The sequence below is a fragment of the Xenopus laevis genome, chromosome 3S, assembly GCF_017654675.1.
Source record: "Xenopus laevis strain J_2021 chromosome 3S, Xenopus_laevis_v10.1, whole genome shotgun sequence".
Classification (NCBI taxonomy): Eukaryota; Metazoa; Chordata; class Amphibia; order Anura; family Pipidae; genus Xenopus; species Xenopus laevis.
In genome coordinates, this window is record NC_054376.1 from 114,201,965 (window position 1) to 114,221,702 (window position 19,738).

At 39.2% G+C, this 19,738-nt stretch overlaps 1 protein-coding gene across 1 annotated transcript in view; it reads right to left on the reverse strand.

Moving 5' to 3' along the window:
• Positions 1-19,738, reverse strand: part of LOC108712410 (slit homolog 3 protein) — a 443,629-nt gene that overhangs the window by 382,845 nt on the left and 41,046 nt on the right. The window contains exons 2-3 of the mRNA XM_041588752.1: positions 14,224-14,295; positions 12,008-12,079 (exon numbers count right to left, since the gene is read on the reverse strand). Of these exons, the coding sequence (XP_041444686.1) occupies positions 12,008-12,079; positions 14,224-14,295 (144 nt within the window). The remainder of the gene's footprint in view (positions 1-12,007; positions 12,080-14,223; positions 14,296-19,738) is intronic.

Genomic DNA, 19,738 nt, shown 5'->3' on the forward strand with positions numbered 1-19,738 from the left:
TAGAATATGGTATGCCAGTATACAAACAAGAGGCGCCTACTGGAATTCCAGCATACAGGGATTTTTAATTGATCATTTACTTTCCAGGAAATTATTAAAAAAACCTCATTGATAACGACCTTAAAGGGGTTGTTCATCTTTGAGTTAACTTTTAGTATGATGTAGAGAGTGATATACTGAGATAATTTGCAATTGGTTTTCATTTTTTTTATTATTTAAGGTTTTTGAGTTATTTAGCTTTGTATTCAGCAGCGTTTCAATTTGCATTATAATCCATGTAGTAGCTAGGCTGCAAATTACCCTAGCAACCATGAATAAGAGACTGGAATATGAATAGGAAGGGCCCTTACTTGAAAGATGAGCCATAGAAAGTAGCAGTAGTAATAAGTGTGTAGCCTTACAGAGCATTTGCTTTTAGATGGGGTCAGCGACGCCCATCTGAAAGCTGGAAAGAGTCAGAAGAAAAGGCAATTAATTATAAAACTATAAAAAATAAATAATGAAAACCAATGGAAACGTTGCTTAGAATTAGCCATTCTATTACATACTAAAACAGTGTTGGTCTGGCCCACCGGGATGCCAGGAAAACTCCCGGTGGGCCCAGGTGTCAGTGGGCCTCTTGCTTCTAACCATTTAGCCTATTTCATGAGCCTTACCTATTCCTTTATGGGGAAAAATGCTTAATAATGGAAAAATATAATAAGTAGATGTAAAAGACTAGAAGAATGTGAGGTTGAGAAAGGAGAGGGGGAATAATAGTTTGGAAAGTGGGCCCACTGTCTAAGGTTTTCTGGTGGGCCCCTGGGATCCCAGTCCGACACTGTACTAAAAGTTTACTTACCCCTTTAATACTGTAGCTGAGGTTACCATTGCCTGTGAAAAAACTCACCAGAAAAAAGTAATATCAAACTCTACAGAAAAAAAGGCTACAGTGCAGCCATAGTTGTGTAAAATGGTTTAGCATAGTCTAAAACAGATGGAAGGAAACTCTGGCTCTTTTATGTGTTCTTAGTAATGTAATCCAGGAACCATAAGCTAGCTAACAATTCTCCCAGTTGTAGTGGGAACTTTGTGCGTTTCCCAGAGTAGAAGGCAAATGAGAAACTTGTAAACGGTCCTTCCTTTATAGATATCATGGCTGTCAGCATAGTTGCCTCACCTTTCTACACTGAATACCTTACTAAAGATGCAGCCGACTACCGTATATACTTGAGTATAAGCCGACCTGAGTATAAGTCGAGGTACCTAATTTTACCTATGAAAACTGGGAAAACTTATTGACTCGAGTATAAGCCTAGACACAACTACAGCCCTGTCTCCCAGCAGCGCACATTCCGCCAAAGCGACCCCCCAGCGATCAACCGGACTTCTTTGCAAAGTTGATGGTGACAGAGAATTGCCAAACGGATTACTGTCTGCATCGTCCCACTGTCCCACTACCATGTGCAGAGGGTGCTGTGTGATATTGCCATCACTGTTAATCCTTCATATAACCAACAGAGGGCACTGTGTGATATTGCAGTCACTGTTATTCTTTCATATAACCAACAAAGGGGGCACTGTTAATCTTTCATATAACCAACAGAGGGTGCTGTGTAATATTGCAGGCACTGTTAATCTTTCATATAACCAACAGATGGCGCTGTGTGATATTGCAGTCACTGTTATTCTTTCATATAACCAACAGAGGGCGCACTGTTATTCTTTCATATAACCAACAGAGGGCGCTGTGTGATATTGCAGTCACTGTTATTCTTTCATATAACCAACAGAGGGCGCACTGTTATTCTTTCATATAACCAACAGAGGGCGCTGTGTGATATTGCAGTCTCTCCCCAAGTGAACTGTTGGTATAGGAATGATTAAAAGTGACTGCAATCTCAGCTACTGCCCATTGACTCGAGTATAAGGCGAGGTAGACTTTTTCAGCACATTTTGGATGCTGAAAAACTCGGCTTATACTCGAGTATATACGGTAATTCAAATTCATTAATTCCAGGTATATGTTACTGTATTACGCTTACCCCTGCTACGCACAAATTATCCACCATTTAATTCCCTTAAACAGACATTTCTAGCTCTTGCCAAAGACATCCAAGCTTTTAAAGTGCATCTGTTGATGATAAAGAGATAACATTCTGTAATTCAAGTCAAAAGTACTTTTGACAGGAAAATGACTGACACAGAGCATGAAGGTAAAAGAGACAGAGAGATACCCATAAAATCCTACTACAAAGCCCTGGAAGACTCATGTCAGATACCATTTCCCAAAACATCCTTATAGAACAGTTTTACTGCACTATAAACATGACTAAATGTAAAAGTAAACCTTCTGTAGTCTCTTTATCAGAACAAGCTGCACGACTTGCTGTAAGTATTTAGCACACTTTACGCACGTTCCTGGCCCCTAGGCACTTAATGAATGAGATGTAATGTTTAACTTATACTTCGTTAATTACCCTGCCCTTTTGGAGGATGTTTGGAGCCAATTCAACAGCCAGGTATATAAATATAACTGTAATAAATCAACGTTGTCAAGTTTTGGTTATCATGCTGAATTTTTTTGCAGTAATATTCCATGAATATCTCTCTGAAGAAGTGGGATTTTCAAGGTAACTGTATTGTATTGATGTTTTCTTAAATAATAATAATAATAATAATATCTCAGGGCGAAGTCATTATTTATGTGTGTGTATGTCCTTGTATTAAAAGTCTGTGGTAGAGCCATGCTGTTATTCTTTTCAATTCAATGTTTCTTTTATTTTATGAAAAAGTACACAGATCGCAGTATCCAAGGGGTGTAGAAATAGCGAGTCCAGGCAAGGTCAGTTCAGGCAGCAAGGGCGTTACAAGGTTAGTGATTTTGTCAATAATATGCATAAAAAAAATGCAAATCTCTACAAAATAAAATTATTTGCACATTTTTGATAAATGTGCCCCTATGCTATGTATCATTTCCAAATCTGACCTGGAAGAGCCTTTAGACGTCTTTCTCCTGAAAAATGTGTATGCCCTCAATTAGCTGCAATAATTGGCAGCATCTTCTATAACCACTGCAATTATCATAAACTTCTCATGTCGTTTTAACAGCAGGGAGGAGGTTGTGGCATTGGATCCCAATATGTGGATAGAAGGGTCCCAGACCATGAAACGCGGAGAATCTGAAAAATTCTGCTTGAAATTTAAACCAGTTCCACTTCCAATGAGAGTTGTCAGTTTTGACATAGGAAGATTAATGTCCCCCCTGACAGTTGCAATAATCTTTTCCACTGATGATAGCGTTTCAATTTCACTAACCGCAAAGTATTTCTTTGCTTAATTGACTTGTGCTTTTGCACAGGAGGAACCTGTTTCCTGGGATTCAGCCAATTCTGTCCAAACTTACCTCCTCCTCCCAGCCAATGAAAATTAATTTTCCCAACTTTTTCTAAAGGTGTGTTACACCAGTGCCGACTGCTGAACATTTTTAAAAAGTACCTGCCTATATCTTCAAGAAACTTTTAAAAAGCAAAGTGGGAAAAATAAGGGGTAGGATGGTAAATTATATTTAAAAAGTGCAGACATGTTGGAAACGTAGTACAATTAATAATTAATAAAACAAGTAGCTCTTTCATATCTTTGACAGAAGCCTCTAATGTTTTGTTGTATGTCAGCGCTGGGCACATTTTGGGCTGTGGCCGTGATATGCAATTTATCTCTATTTATTTAAATGTTAGATAACACCTGGCTCTTAGGAAAGAATTTATAGCATGATCCACTCCGTACCATTCGGCTGTGTGTGGGCCTGAATAAATACGAAATGGATTGTCAGTACCGTGTGCAATGTGCCAGCAACTGACATTTACATTTCTGGCAAACCAATCCAAGTCTTTGCTAGGGGGTTGCAAAACAAGAGGCGTTAGGATGGAGGGAGAACACGTGAAAACATGTCTGGATTATGAAAAATTAACAAATATAATGATTTTATTCAAGATCTGGCAGCCGTGGAATGGTAATGGATTGTTAGCAGTGGTAGAGAGGGCAGCATTTACCTGTATGTGATGGAGAAGCAGGAAGAGGGCAGGCTTCATAGTTTTCTTTTACTCCTTTTTATCTTCCACCCTCTCTCCTTTCTTTTTTTTTTGGTTGGTTTCTTTACATCAGTGATCCCCAACCAGTAGCTCATGAGCAACATGTTGCTCATCAACCCCTTGGTTGTTGTTCTCAGGGGTCTCAAAGCAGGTGCTTATTTTTGAATTCCAGGCTTGTGGACACGTTTTGGTTGCATATAAACCAGATGAACTGCCAAATAGAGTCTCCTGTAGACAGGGCAGCCATCAGGGGGGGACAGGGGGGAGAGTTGTAGGGGGCCCCGCCACAGTTACTTGATTAGACGGGGCCCCCATCTTTCTGAGAGCTGCTGACTTCGGGAAGGCATGGACGTTTAAGGGGCCCTGGCCACCAATTTTCTTATAATGTAGGGGGGGGCCCTGGCCACCAATTTTTTTTTCTCATGTGGGGTCCTAGCCACCAATATTTTTTAATGGGGGGGCCCTGGCCACAAATGTTTTTTATGGGGGGCCCTGACCACCAATATCTTTTTATTTTTGGAACCCTAGCCACCAATATTTTTTTTGTTTTTTTACTGTGTGGTGGGGAGGGCGGACCTGTAGGTGGGGCTTGCGGTGCGCGCAGCCCAGGGGGCCCAGGAAATTTTGTCGTGTGGGGCCCTGCGATTTCTAATGGCGGTCCTGCCTGTAGACTGCCAGTCCGCATCCACATAGTGACTACCAAATAGCCAATCACAGCCCTTATTTGGCACCCAGGAACTTTTTGCATGCTTGTGTTGCTCCCCAACTCTTTTTATTTTTGAATGTGGCAGGTAAAAAAGGTTGGGGACCCTTGATTTACACCTTTGGATTAATGATTGTTTTGTTTATGAAGTAGACTGCACACAGCCGGTTGTGTTTCCGCTAACTGATGCTCTCTATGTTGTTGTTTGTCATGCAGTGCTTAATGATACGGGTCATTTAACAACATTAGCAGATCATCATGTTGTTTACCTTATTTCTGTATGAGCTTTCTCAAGTACAAAACGAAATACCAATATTGACATGTCCGGGGGGGAAAAAAGTCTCTGTATGGCTTAATACTCTTAGTAAACACATTCCGAGCAATGACGGAGCGCTTCAACTTGAGCCCATTAATATCACTGGGAATGGATATGAAAGCCCTCCACAGTATCAGCTGCTTAATATGGATTTACATTGAATAGTGTGTTCTTATGCTAGCTTCAATGGCCTTGCAGAAGGCAGGGGTACAATGTATTACTGTTTACACTGCCAGGAGTGGAGCATAAAGGCCACTTAAGTCAAACTGAAGTCATGAAGCCTGTATTTAGCTACTGATTAGAAGTCAAGAGAACAGAGCCCTTTCACTGTGCTCAAGTACCAAACACATCATGCGCCGCACACACACACACACATTTAACACTCCACACTTAAATGACATTTTTCTTCCTACTGATTCAAATCTAACTAACTGTCAGCACTTTAGCTGCTTAAATGCGGGTCATAATTCCCCCCCAAGAAATGACTGAAGTCAGGACCAAATGATGTAAATGTAACCTTAAGACTTTCACAACTTTCACAACCCAGTTTTTTCCCCCTAACACTGCGACATTGTGTGAACCTAAAAGCCCCGGGTGCTGAAATGAACCAAATTGAATTAGGAGGGATTATCATAATGAAACACAAATGTCACTACTTCTGTAAAAGTCGATGCTTTCTGCGCCTAAAAGAGGCGTTTTTCCTGCACGTAATGATCCTAATTAAGTTTTGTTGAACAGCTGTGGGTTTCACTGGCAGGAGAAACGTTCACCAAACGCTACTGCAACAAATTAATCAGAAGGGTCAGAGTTCTTCAATGGATGCATGTGGTTTTTTTTTCCCTTTGCACCTGCCTTATATTGCCATTTCTTCAATGTGTTTCCTTGTTTTCTTTCCTTTTTTCGAATTACATCATTTTGTTCCCAATTTTAATTCCGCAGAGGGAAATAGACCACCAAGATGGACCTCTATGATTTGTCTAGGGAAAGCATGACCAATTAGCATTTACAATTTGCCGTCTGGTATCCTTACATTTTAGTCCACCTATTTTGACAACTATATTTTCAGTATGACTGCAAAAATACAGGTATGGGATCTGTTATCTAGAAATTATGGAAAGACCATCTCCCATAGACTCCATTTTATTCAAATAATCCAAAATTTTAAAAATGATTTCCTTTTTCTCTGTATTAATAAAACAGTAGCTTGTACTTGATCCAACCTATGATATAATTAATCCTTACTGGAAGCAAAACCAGCTTATTGGATTTATTTAATGTTTATAATATTTTTTAGACGACTTAAGGTATGAAGATCCAAATTAAGGAAAGATCTGGTATCCGGAAAACCCCAGGTCTTGAGCATTCTGGATAACAGATTCCATACCTGTAGTAATAAGCCCCCATTATTAATTATGGTGGCCTTGTTGTTATCCTCCAAATGGTTTTTAAAAAAAAAAAAAGATGGTTGCAAAAGCGACTCCGGTCCAAACCGCAAAGTTTTATCTTCAGTAGAAATCAGCAAATGATTGTTTAAAGAAGGAGAATCATTCAGATATAGCACATTTGGTTAGAGCTGTAAAATATATTTGCAGCTTGCAACGAAGTCTCCTTTGAAGTGCAGCGAGGCCAGACATTTGGGGGGTTATTTACCAAAATCCGAATTTCTCTGATATTTTATTTAAAAAAAAATCCGACCAAACTAGAATCCACGATTTGACCTTGTTTATTATTAAAAAAAGCTTGATTTAATCGGATCAGGGAAAAACTCGATAAAATTGAGCGAAAACCCAAATCGAACATTTTTTCACAATGCACAATTTTTTCCTGGCCTTTTCCTGAAAAATTTGTGCCCCGAAAAGCCCCAAATAGTTGGATGTTTGGGCTAATTCCAGAGCAGACCACAGAAATGGGATTGAGACTTCTCCCATTAATTTATATACAATCTCGGCAAGTCTGAGATGGCAGATTTTCGGATTCTGACATTTTTTGCAGCCTCGTGGTATAATGAATCTCGAAACATTTGAATTTTTTTTCCTTCACGAAAAATTTCAGATTTTATTGTAAAAAAACTCCAAATTTTCGTGTTTTTAGCATTCAGACATTAATACATAACCCCCTTATTATTATTATTTCTTATGTTTCTGTCCAGGCTCACTCCGATTCATCTTTCATTTTGACAGCTATACAAATGACCTGGTTGCTGGTAGGGTTGCCACCTTTTAACAAAATTGTCACCGGCCAGTGGTGGTGGGAAAAAAAGGGGTGGGCCGTGATGTCAAAGGGGGCGGATCATGATGTCAAAGGGGGTGGTGCCACGGCACAATGGGCTGAAGGCAGCGAAAAGAGTGCGTTTTGATCAGATTGGGGCGGGCCAAGGGCCTTTTTTAGGGGTATTACAAATTTATCGGCAATCAAGGATTCGTATGATTGGATCTTTGCGTCTGTGACCAGCTTTAGGCATAGAGGATGGGCAAGAAATGACTTTCATTTTCCATTCTGCACTCCCCACATTCCTCCTCCCTTCTCATCATCCAACTGTGTAGTCAGTGAATAGGCATGGGCATCAGGTGCCCCATTCTGCCACATAAACAACATTTTGGCATGGTGCAAAGCTTGCCTTAATAACTGTGTCCACAAAACGGCACCCGCCTGCCTGAATTCCAAGACTAAAAAAAAAGATTTAAGATTTAAAGATTTAAATAATTTTGTATAGTGTAAGTGAAGTTTATTTTGCTAGATTAACATCATTAAATAGGATTTGGAATTATTTCTTAAGGTGTTAGGTTCCCTTTAAAAGCCTGCAATTCATGTATATTGGATGGTTGGTTAGAATTATGTTTTCTTCTGCTATGGTTTGAGATCCTCTTTAAAGGTTTAAAGATCCTCTTTTGCCCTTTCCATTGGTTTTCAGTCTTCCTATGGTGTTACTCACTATCACTGCTCAGATATATATTAAAATGGAATAAGCGTTACATATTTCCATATTTCTTTATTAGAATTTAGTGAGTCTTCCAGTATTTTCAGAAAAGAATGTCAACTATTTTGAGCTGGCAAGCTTATAGCAAATCTCACATACCAGTCATTGCACACACACCAGCTCACTTATATTCACTCATTGGGAGGAAAACCAGAGAATCAGAACTTGAAAAAAAATTACCAGGATGATAAGCCAACAAAGAATTGCTTTATTTGTTAGTAGTAATGAAGTTTTTGTAGGCTCAGTGGGATTGTTGCTCACACAATAAATGAGGGCAGGTAACCATATTGGATAAGTTTGCAGCTTATTCACTAACCAGACGGAGCTGCTGAGGTCTTTAGATGGGCAAATGTTAATAAGCGCTGATGAGTGAGTTTTGGGTTGATGTTCACTTGCATTCCTTGCCCCATGATGGAATAAGTGACCTTTTGAGGGATTTCCATCTGCATTTAATTACTTTTGGAAAGCTTCCCTTTATTATGAAATAACATTAAAGTTTGATAAAAGACAACTATTTAGGTTAAGGTCACACTGGGCGTTTCGGGGAGATTTAGTCGCCTGGCGACTAATCACCTCGTCTTTGCGGCTACCAATCTCCCCGAACATCTTCCCTCTCTCTTGCGCTGGCGAAAAATCATCAGCGTTAAGCACACACGGCGATTCATTTTCCGAAGTCGCCCAAAGTTGTCTCACGAGGAAACTTCGGACGACTTCGGAAAACGAATAGCCGCGTGTGCTTTGTGCCGATGATTTACTACAGGTCCAGACTAACCTCTGGACCTGTAGTAAATATTCACCATGATAAGATGACATGATGATATGAGTGGCTCAAAAATGCATCGGGAGTCCAGGAATTATGGAACCTTTATTCCAAACATGTTGCTCTCCAGTGGCCTCAAAGAGATGCTTGTTTTTGAATTCCAGGCTTGGAGGCAAGTTTTGGTGGCATAAAAACCAAGAGTCCTGCAAAATAGAGCCTCCTGTTGGCTGCCAGTCCACATAGCGCTACCAAATAGTCAATCACAGCCCTTATTTGGCTCGCCAGGAGGTTTTTGCATGCTTGTGTTGCTCCCCAACTGTTTTTATTTTTGAATGTGGCTCACGGTAACAAAGGTTGGGGACCCCTGATGTAGAGAGTGATATTCTTAGACCATTTGCAATTGATTTTCATTTTTTTATTATTGGTGGTTTTTAAATTATTTAGCTTTTTATTCAGAATCTATCTCATTGCAAATTTAGCAATCTGGTGGCTACGGTCAAATTACCCAAGCAACCATGTATTGATTGGCATAAGAGACTGCATACCTCCCAACTGTCCCGTTTTGAGAGGGACAGTCCCGCTTTTGACAGCTCAACCCGCAGTCCCGGCTTCTTATTGAAATGTCCCAACTTTCTCTTTAAACACCTGCACTGAAGAGCCAGAAAAAAAGATTCAAAGTTTCTAACTTAATTGGCTCTTGGCAGAAAGCCTGACCACATACAAAACATATGCTAAACATCTTAGTGCCATCCCTGTTTCACTCAATTATATGAACAGAAAATACATTTTTGGAGTAAATTACTAATCCAATGTAATAGTGGCTGTGGTTTTTTTCAAATATGCAGAAAGGGCCTTTGAAATAGCCAGGCGGTTAATCTTCAGATTAAAACTGTTTCCTAGGGCAATTTTTCAATTGACAGTTTATGTTATGTGAGTCGTTACAATGGAATTTCCTGCACTGGGCCAGGGTAATATTAGCATGAAGAGAATAATCGCAAAGTGTTTGAATGCACAAATGTGATTTCTCCATTATCCTCCCCCCAAATAGTTACAGTTTGTTGAAAGGAATTTTTGTGTCATGTCTTTATCTGACTACCAAAAAAAAACAAAAACAAAAAAATTGTAATGAGCAAGATGCTTTATTTCTTTGTCCTTGGAAAACTACTTTAAAAGAAAAAAAAAGGAATCTCTAAGAACTTTGAAAAGCTTTCCAGATGTATATGAGGCTTGATAAACCAGTAGGAGATATTCCTAATCTAATGTGGATTCAGTAAATGTGCAATGTATTGCGCAGAGACATCAAGGGGGTTATTTACTAACGTCTGAATGCCAAAAACCTCAAAGATGCAAGTTCTTTTTTTACTATAAAATCTGAATTTTTAGTGGAAAGAAAAACTCAAATTTTCCGAAATTTATTAAGCCCAGAGGATGGAAAAAGTCAAAATCGTGGATTCTATTTTGGTCAGACTTTTTTCATTGATAAAGTCAGATAAATTCAGACTTGGAGAAATAAGGCCCCAAGAGTTGGCAAATGCAATAAGATCAAATGTCCAATCGTCTTTTCTCTCTCTTTACTTTTCTCCAAATAATTTATAGACTCTGAATACCCTGATGACATGATGATAAGAAATTGTATTGATGTCAGATGTGTGTCCACATGGCTGACTGATGATCACTTACACATGCTGATTGATCTGCCAATCGGATTTACCCTTGTGCCCAATCAATTTTAGTAGCATTGCCCTGAAATGTGGTCAGCCACTGGGTCCTCATGTTACAAGAGCTCAGACAAACTGGAGGGAAATCACTGATAACACCAGCCTTTTTGTGGCCAGAGTATCGTCCATTGCAATTCTCGGCCTACATTTTGCTGGCTGCATAATATCGAATCAATAAAAAAAAAATATTGGTAGGAAAAAGTAATAAGACTTCAAAGCCCTCGACATTAAAGGAATTGTTCAGTATAAAACTAAAACTGGGTAAATAGACAGGCTGTGCAAAATAAAAAATGTTTTTAGTATAGTTAGTTAGGCAAAAATGTAATGTATAAAGGCTGGAGTGACTGAATGTCTAATACAGGTCCAGTGAACCTTAATAAAGCAAATAGAGTTGTTATAATGCCCTACACATGAGCCCACTGTACAGTTTATGTTCCATATGTTAGAAAATGTAGGGGGGAACCCAGTTACCCAAAAAAAAAATTAAGGAATTTTGCAGGCTTTCACTCTGAAAAAAGGAAAAGAAAAGTAAAATCTGCATCTTAGTGAATTTGCAGAGTAACGTTCATTCACCAGAACGAAAATTCGCCTGGCGATAGAGTGTGAATGAGCGTTAGCATCTGTCTCTTTTACTAGCAAAGTTACGCCTGCGCCGTTAGTAAATCAGCAATGTGCCTAAAAGCAGTAACGCTAGCGAATCGTCACCATCGTTAGTCACCTTTAGTAAATTTACCCCCAAGAGAGAATTGCCTATGATACAGCTGATTTTACCTGCATTTTGCCTATGAGGTCCCTGACTGCTTTAATTTAATTGGAAAGCTGTTTAGCACTTGAGTGTGCCAAATGTTAGGCAACCCCAAGTGATTGTATTGATTTACCTGAAACCCCGGGACTGTGCTCCTATCAGCAGAAATCTGCAACGGCCCGGGGTTATTCCAACGAGCACCACGGAGAGATCATCTTCCGGCTTCTTCTTTCTTCAAATTTCCCGGGGCAGACGCATGCGCAGTAGAACGAAATAGCCAACTTTTTAGTTAAAGTTTGGCTTCTCACTCTAATGAAAAAGCCGGACGAGAATCTCTCTGTGGTACTCGCTGCAATAAACCTGGGCCGGTGCAGTTTTCTGCGGATAGGAGCACCAGCCCGGGGTTTCAGGTAAGTAAATACATTCACTTGGGGGTGCTTAACATTTGGCACCTCCAAGTGTGTAACGACTTTCCTTCTCCTTTAAAAACCTTTTCCTGACACCAAGGACATTGGTATCCTGCTACTCTCAATATTATTGGCCCTTGCCGTTTGCACAGAAAACACAAAAGCTTTTCAATCCCGGCCTTGAACAGGAACAAGGCAGATAACCATAATTTAACAAAAATAAAACACTGTTGACAATCACATGGTGCTCCTTAAACGTAAACATTTTCTTTGTCTGTATATAGATAAATATAGTCTTAATCTACACTTACATCCGTTCAAGTTGCTTTAAATCTTGGAAAGCTCCTCTTTCGATGATACTAATTTGATTGTCCTCCAAATGCCTGTGAACAAAGAAAATACAAAGTTAGTGAAACATTTATACACAAAACAAAAATTGCTGACGAGGACGTCTCTTAAAAGGAGATGAAAAATATGGCTTCTATAAAGTGACATTGTTGATTAGATACGTCTCGGTATTTGCTAATTTCAATAGAACATATCACATGAAAGAATGAAGGTTGATAGAACTTGTGATATGATCGCATTAACCAATATCAAATTATTCTGTCCACCAAAGTGTTGATCAGCCTGTGTGTATTTAGTCCTAGAATGACTATAGGCCGTGACTGTATCTCTTTGAGCTGCCTAGGCAAATTGTTGCTGTTGCTTCTTGGGGCAAATTTGTGGGCGAAAAAAATCACAATGAGCGAACTCACAGATTTCACCCTAAAATTTGCCTAGTCCCTTTTTATGAAGCCAGTTACCAGTAAAAGTATCTAGAGGTGAGCGCTTCAATAATAATAGCGGGTTTCTGATTTACATACCAATAAAGAGATGGGGAAGGTAATTTATAAAGTTCGCACGGTGCATATTTATTCGTGAATGGTTGTATTGTCCATGCTTTTTCCCAAATGCTATAATATTGCACTGCTGTGCCCGTCTCTCCGTTTTTTTTTGGGAATTCGCATTGCGCATACATATTCGCAAATGAGATGGGTGTTTGAGTGAGTGCGGCCACTGTGTGAGGTTGTTGTGCATGAAAAATAGCGTTGACAGTAACTTAAATTCGCAATTCGCAAAACTGTTTTGCGAATATTTTCTCCGCCACCAATGTCATGGAGTAATTCAAACACCAAGTGTGCGCATAATTATTTCAGATGCTTATCCACCTTTATAAATATAACCATGCGCAGGGCAAATATATTCGCTGTCTCCTCATTTGAAATGCTTTTAATGTGGTTCTACTTTGCCGATCACAAATCCTGCAGCGTACCCCAGTATAAGCAAACCTGCTCTGTGGGTGGAATATAATCAGCAATTGCAGTAAGTTTTAAGGTGGCCATAGAGATCCACTCGTGTGGTGATGGCACCAAACAAGCAGATCTATCCCCGATATGCCCACATTGAAGTGAGCGATAGTAGGCTGATCCGATCATGGGCCCCTGGGCCAAATAATCGGATCATAATGCATCCGAAACGGGCTGTCGGATCGTGATCCAACGGGATTTTTTAACCTGCTCGATCGAGATCAGGCCAACTTTCGGCCAGATATCGATCGGGGAAGCCTGTCGGATGGCCCCACACACGGGCCAATAAGCTGCCGACTCTGTCTGTCTGCAGCTCTTATTGGCCCGTGTATGGGGGCCTTTAGTCTATATGATATTCTTTAAAAATTTAAATTTTAGGAATAAAAATTTGATTCTTTTTTCATTTGCATACAAATAAGGCAAGGGCCTTCTCACATCAAAAATTCTTTTTCATGAGGTTTATTCTTGTCCTTCTTATTCTGTGTAGTCAGGCTAAGGAAAAGGCTGACTGACTGAGAAATATCCTTGTGTTCCACTGAGTCTAAACTCTAAATTCTAAGTCTAAATTCCTAAATAGTTTTTTGCTCTGGATACTAAAAAAAAAAAAAAAAAGGTTTTTTGAACTTTGGACTCTCCAGGGCAGTGGATAGTAGAGCCACATGATGGGTTAAGGTGGCCATACACGGGCCGATAAAAGCTGCCCGTGTAAGGGGGCCCCCGATGGGCTTCCCCGATCGAGATCTGGGTGAAAGTCCCACCTCAAGGTGGGCATATCGGAGAGAGATCCGCTCGTTTGGCTCCGTGTATGGCCAGCTTTAGTGTGAGATGAAACCCACCATACACCAATGATGGATGTTATTAAGGCACAGAAAATGTTAAAAGATGTCTGAATGGTGTATGTGTGCTGCGATAATGTCTAATGAAATCTTAATGAGAAGAATTATAAATAATTTGCAAACATTCCATAAATATCTGCCTTTCCATCAGTATATCACTTGCTGTTCCTAATTGTTTCTCCCTAGTATCCCTCTCTTTCTTAGTGTTCCCCACTGTGAGACTGCGGGGGCTTTTCTAACATATACTGTATGTACAGCAATTCATGAGCAGTTATAGTAATTAAGAATAATAAAAAAAAAAAAAAAAAGAACTCGGCAGAACATATCACACAATTTACTTACAGCACGCGAAGGTTCTTCAGCCCAGCAAAATCTGTCTTTGTAATCCGTGTAATGTTATTTTTGTCCAAGTCCCTGTTAAGAATGAACAAACGTATTTATGAGGACTGACTTATAGATAGGGGTTTGTAATAAAGTCATCTGTTTCCAGTATAAACATAGTAAGATGTGCTATATATGTATTCAGCAACACGTTTTTTGTTGAAGATAAGTCACAATAATATTTCTAATTCTTTATTGTTATTTGAACTCCTAGTGCTCCCAGCAAAATCTAGAAGATTCTAGTGATTACTACCACTGGGCATGAGTATGACAACATTCGCTGTCATAGTGGAGAACATTTTCACATATCTGTGCTTGAATTTTGTCCTGTGTTTCATTAACCAGGGGAGGGGGTGGCTTTTTTCACACTCCTATGGATTTGTTGTGAGAAAAACACTCATTGATTTCAAAGCATTTGGCATGAAAACACTTTTTGACTCCATGATGCATGGGGTGAGTAGGAGAAAAAAAACACCTAAAGACTCCATTGCACGTGTCAACATATCAAACAGCCATCAGCTCCAATGCACTCATGAAATTTCCAGTTTTCGAATTTGTCAGGGCACAGGGCAATGTGCTGTCCCATTTGACTCCACGTTAGACTGCAGTATACTATCAATGTGTATTCTAAAATAATGTGGCAAGTCTAGGTGAACCAGTCAGAGAACCAGTTTAGTCCCAAAATTTCCATGAGACACTGGTAATATGTGCCATACTGGTCAGGTTTATAACTTTCAGTTTCAAACAGTAATAATGAGACTTTTGATGAATAGAAATCCGTGGAATTTAAATCCAAACTCAGGGTCAGATCCTAAGGTATGCAAAAGTTGCATGTTGAATAGTGATGGGCAAATTTCTCCCATTTTGTTTTGGTGTAAAATTTTCTAATTTCCTGAAAAATAGCGAAAAATTAGCAAAACTCGAAAATTGACACTTGCGTCAATTTTGACACTGGTGTTAAAGTCAATGAGCAACTGAATAGTGTTGACACACGGAGGCTGTGACACGTGGGCAAAATTTTTTGACGCTGGCAAATTTTCAATAGAGTTTCGCAAATTTATTCGCCAGCGGCAAAACACAGAAATTCGCCACAAACTCCTGCCGAATTTATTCACCCATCACTGATGTTGAATGGACCTGCAGCATTTACTAGTATAAAAGAATCAGAAAAATGTCAGTGGCTCTGTATCTCCAAAAGTACTACAGGTATCCAAGTAAACTCTGGGATAATTCATAAATTGGGTAGAAATAAAGACAATTTACAAACAATTACCTAATTTGTATATAAAATATACTTGAGCTAATTTGCACTGGAATTCAACACTGATCTTTGTTATTTTTACAGGCATCAATTTATAAAAAACACTGGAGTACAGGTATGGGATCTGTTAGCCAGAATGCTTGGTACCTGGGGCTTTCTGGATAATAGATCTTTCTGTAATTTGGATCTTCATACCTTAAGTCTAATAGAAAATCATTTAAACATAAAATAACTCAAATAGGTTGGTTTTGCCCCCAATAATGATTAATTATATCTTAGTTGGGATCAAGTACAAGCTCCTGTTTTATTATTACAGAGAAAAAGGAAATCATTTTTTCAAATCTGGATTATTTCAATAAAATGGAGTCTATGGTAGACAACCTTTCTGTAATTCTGAGCTTTCTGGTTTCCAGATAACGGGTTCCATACCTGTACCAATTAAAGATTGATCAAAATCCAAAAAACATTATTTTTTTGTCTTTTGTGATTGCTCATGCATGAGCAATCACAATTTCTTGCATCACATGCGGCCCAGGGTGCATATGAATGCGGCCCAGCTTGAAACGATTGGTTCCCAAGGAAACGTCATGTCGCAAAGGATATAGGAGATGGGGGGACTCTGCCCATTGCCCAGTTAGTAATAATAATATAATAATAAGTTTATTTAATATACAGGGGTCCCATATGCCAGTGTATAGCTCCATCTGGTTATCCAACTGGCATTGTAGTCTGTGTATTTCCTTTACTTTTACAAATCAAACGTGTTTGTGTACTTCATGTGTGGCCCCAGACAATTTTTCTTTTTCCAATGTGGCCCGGTGAGCCAAAAGTTTGGACACCCCGGATTACTAAACTCAAGAATTCTCAGGTACATAGATAGAATTAATTTTGGCACCTCTGAGACCCTGAGTTGTTCTAAAAGAGAAAAAAAATATGCAAAAACGGATCAGAAAAGTCTCGATCCGTTTCCAGATTCCAAAGGAAATCTACTGTTTTAATCTATTTCTGCTTTACAGAATACATGGAGATTGTTTAGGCTTATACATAAAATGTAGGTAATTCTTGTCATGGTTTCAGATTTCCTAAGATACAATAGTGGCTCATACAGCAGCAAATTCAGTAATTATGATTAAAGAAGACTAAGTTAGATTGTAGCTCTAATACAACACAATAGGCTATGCATAAATGAGTTTGTTTCCCACTTTGGTAAGGGAAAAAACATTGTGGCCAAAAACATTTCAGGTATCGGAAAAAGATTTTATTCACTATTACTTTGCTCCCATGATACCAGTGCCAAGAGTGGAAATTCAACCGGATGAAACAAAAGTACAAGCGAATCGGCTCCAGGAACATAAGATTATCCAGAATGAAATGTGTAGAGACCTAACCCTATGATTACTGCCTTGGGATAGCAGCGGGCAAAGGTCCAGAGACCACAGTCACAGTTTCCCCCAGCTTGGCATCTTCGTCCCGCCATAGTTTAACTTGAAAAGAAGTAAAGACTTTAACGAGAATTCAAAATAGATCTATCACCTTTTGCCAATTTCTCCAAATACTTCTACTAATTTGTAGGATTTATTTAAGAAAAAAACAAAACAAAACACAACAACGTTCTTTATGCATCGAATCAATTAGGTTCACATTCTACCCATAGAAATAATTGCAGTTGGGAAATATTGTTCCCTTAGTAACTTTATATCCGCAAAAAAACGAAACGCGATGGAGCTCTGTTATCCAGCCTGGTAATTACATATTAGCTTTGGAAACGTATTTGCTCATGACGATTTCTTTTGTGGACACCAAGTGGTGTTGAATAAACCAATGACTAGCAGTTATGTGACTGATGGGAAACAAAAACACTTTAAGTCATGTCCTAACGTGAACCCCCTCCTGCTCTCTCCCGGTCCGGCACTGCTATTTATTCCCAATCACCAGCACAGCGTCTTTTCAAAACCTGCAAACCCGAGGAAGCCTGGAGCAAGAATGGGGAAAGAAAGGGGATATTTCCTAAAACACAACATGTCAAATGGTTTAGATCACATCTGTGTGCGATGTAATTACAGAAATATATAGCGGCGAGTGCTGTTTGTATGGTATGAAAGAAAGCCTTCACCACTAACATTGCCAAAGGGACAAATGGGATTTTTCTACTCACACTTTTCCTGTTAACCAGAATGTGCAAAATATGCCTACTGGCACACACACCCCCAAAGAGAAAGCAGCAGAGCTATAAATGGAAGTGGCCACTAAAGCTTTCTTGTATTTCATAGCACGATTACCTCCTGTACAGAAATCAGTTCTAAGGCACTCCACACTCGGCAGAGAACTCCATTCTCAATTTACAGGCCAGGATCCAAAAATGGGTCCCACTGCAGTACATGGGGGGTCTTGATTATTTAACAATGTGAATTTTCATTCTGCATTAGATAGTCTTCATACAAAATGCTTATCTTGTTCTACAAATCTTTTTTGGGCTACAAAGATGACTTTTGAAACTGAATTGTCAATACCAGTGCGTCGTTCTCAGTGGGACCCTTGTGGTATGAACAGTGTGTCGTCGAAAAAATATTAATCGATAACTTGAAGTGAAGTAGCGCGATCTCTTGAAGTTGAAAATTGCTACCTGTGCATGCATATACACTCCCTATGTTGTCACTGAATGTTACTGCTCATGTAAGCTCTGAGTTTAAAGACAACCTTAAAAAAATCAGGAGAAGGCGGTAGGATGATAGGGAGAGAGGACCAAATTCGGGTAACTCCCAAAGAAATAAGGAGTGGTTGACATATGGCAGAATACTGGCTGCAGCTGACATTACCCAAAATGAGTGCATAATAGGGATGCACCGAATCCAGGATTCGGTTCGGGATTCGGCCGAATCCTTCTGCCCGGTCGAACCAAATCCTAATGTGCATATGCAAATTAGGGGCGGGGAGGGAAATTGCGTGACTTTTTGTCAGAAAACAAGGAAGTAAAAAACATTTTCCCCTTCCCACCCCTAATTTGCATATGCAAATAAGGGTTCGGATCCGGTTCGGTATTCCGAATCTTTCACAAAGGATTTGGGGGTTCGCCGAATCCAAAATAGTGGATTCGGTGCATCCCTAGTGCATAACTTTGGGTGTAAATTAAGCTGAATTGTTTCTTTCTGCTGCTGCAAGACAAAAAAAAAAATTCCACACGGATAAAAAATTTGGCATCTGAAAGCTTCCGACTTCATGTAGAAGTCAGTGGGAGTTGCAATAGAGGTATGGGATCCCTTATCCGTAAACCCGTTATCCAGAAAGCTCCAAATTACGGGATGGCCGTCTCCCGTAGACTCCATTGTAATGAAATAATCCAAATTTTTAAAAATAATCTCTATAATAATAAAACTGTACTTTGTAATTGATCCAAACTAAGATATAATGGGGGTTATGTAATAAAAGGCACACAAGTATGCGTATAGCAACCAATCAGCAAGTAGCATTTATCCTATTGGTTGCTATGGGTTACTGCTCCTGGGCAATCTTAGTGCCTTTAATTACATAACCCCCATAATTAATCCTTATTGGAGGCAAACCAGCCTATTGGGTTTATTTAATGTATAGATGATTTTCTAGTAGACTTAAGGTATGAAGATCCAAATTACGGAAAGATCCATTACAGGTATGGGACCTGTTATCCAGAATGCTCGAGACCTGGGGTTTTCCAGATAACGGATCTTTCTGTAATTTGGGTCTTCATGCCTTATGTCTACTAGAAATTCATTTAAACATTAAATAAACCCAATAGGCAGGTTTTGCTTCCAATAAGGATTAATTGTATCTTAGTTGAGATCAAGTACAAGCTACTGTTTTATTATTACAGAGAAAAAGGAAATCATTTTTAAAAATTTGGATTATTTGGATAAAATGGGGTCTATGGGAGACAACCATTCCATAATTCAGAGCTTTCTGGATATCGGGTTTCCGGATAAGGGATCCTACACCTGTATCTGGAAAACCCCAGGTCTTGAGCATTCTGGATAATAGGTCCCATATCCATATCAAGATTCAACAATTGTTTTTCAATTTGTGTTTTTGAGTTTGATTAAAAACTTTGGACTCATTAAAAATAAATGGTTGAATATTTTTTTCTTTGCTTTTTTCACCTTTTACACAATCAAGTTTTAAACATTGAGGGGGCTATTTATCCAAAATCGCATGAATTGTTGCGCAGAAAACCTGAATTTTTTG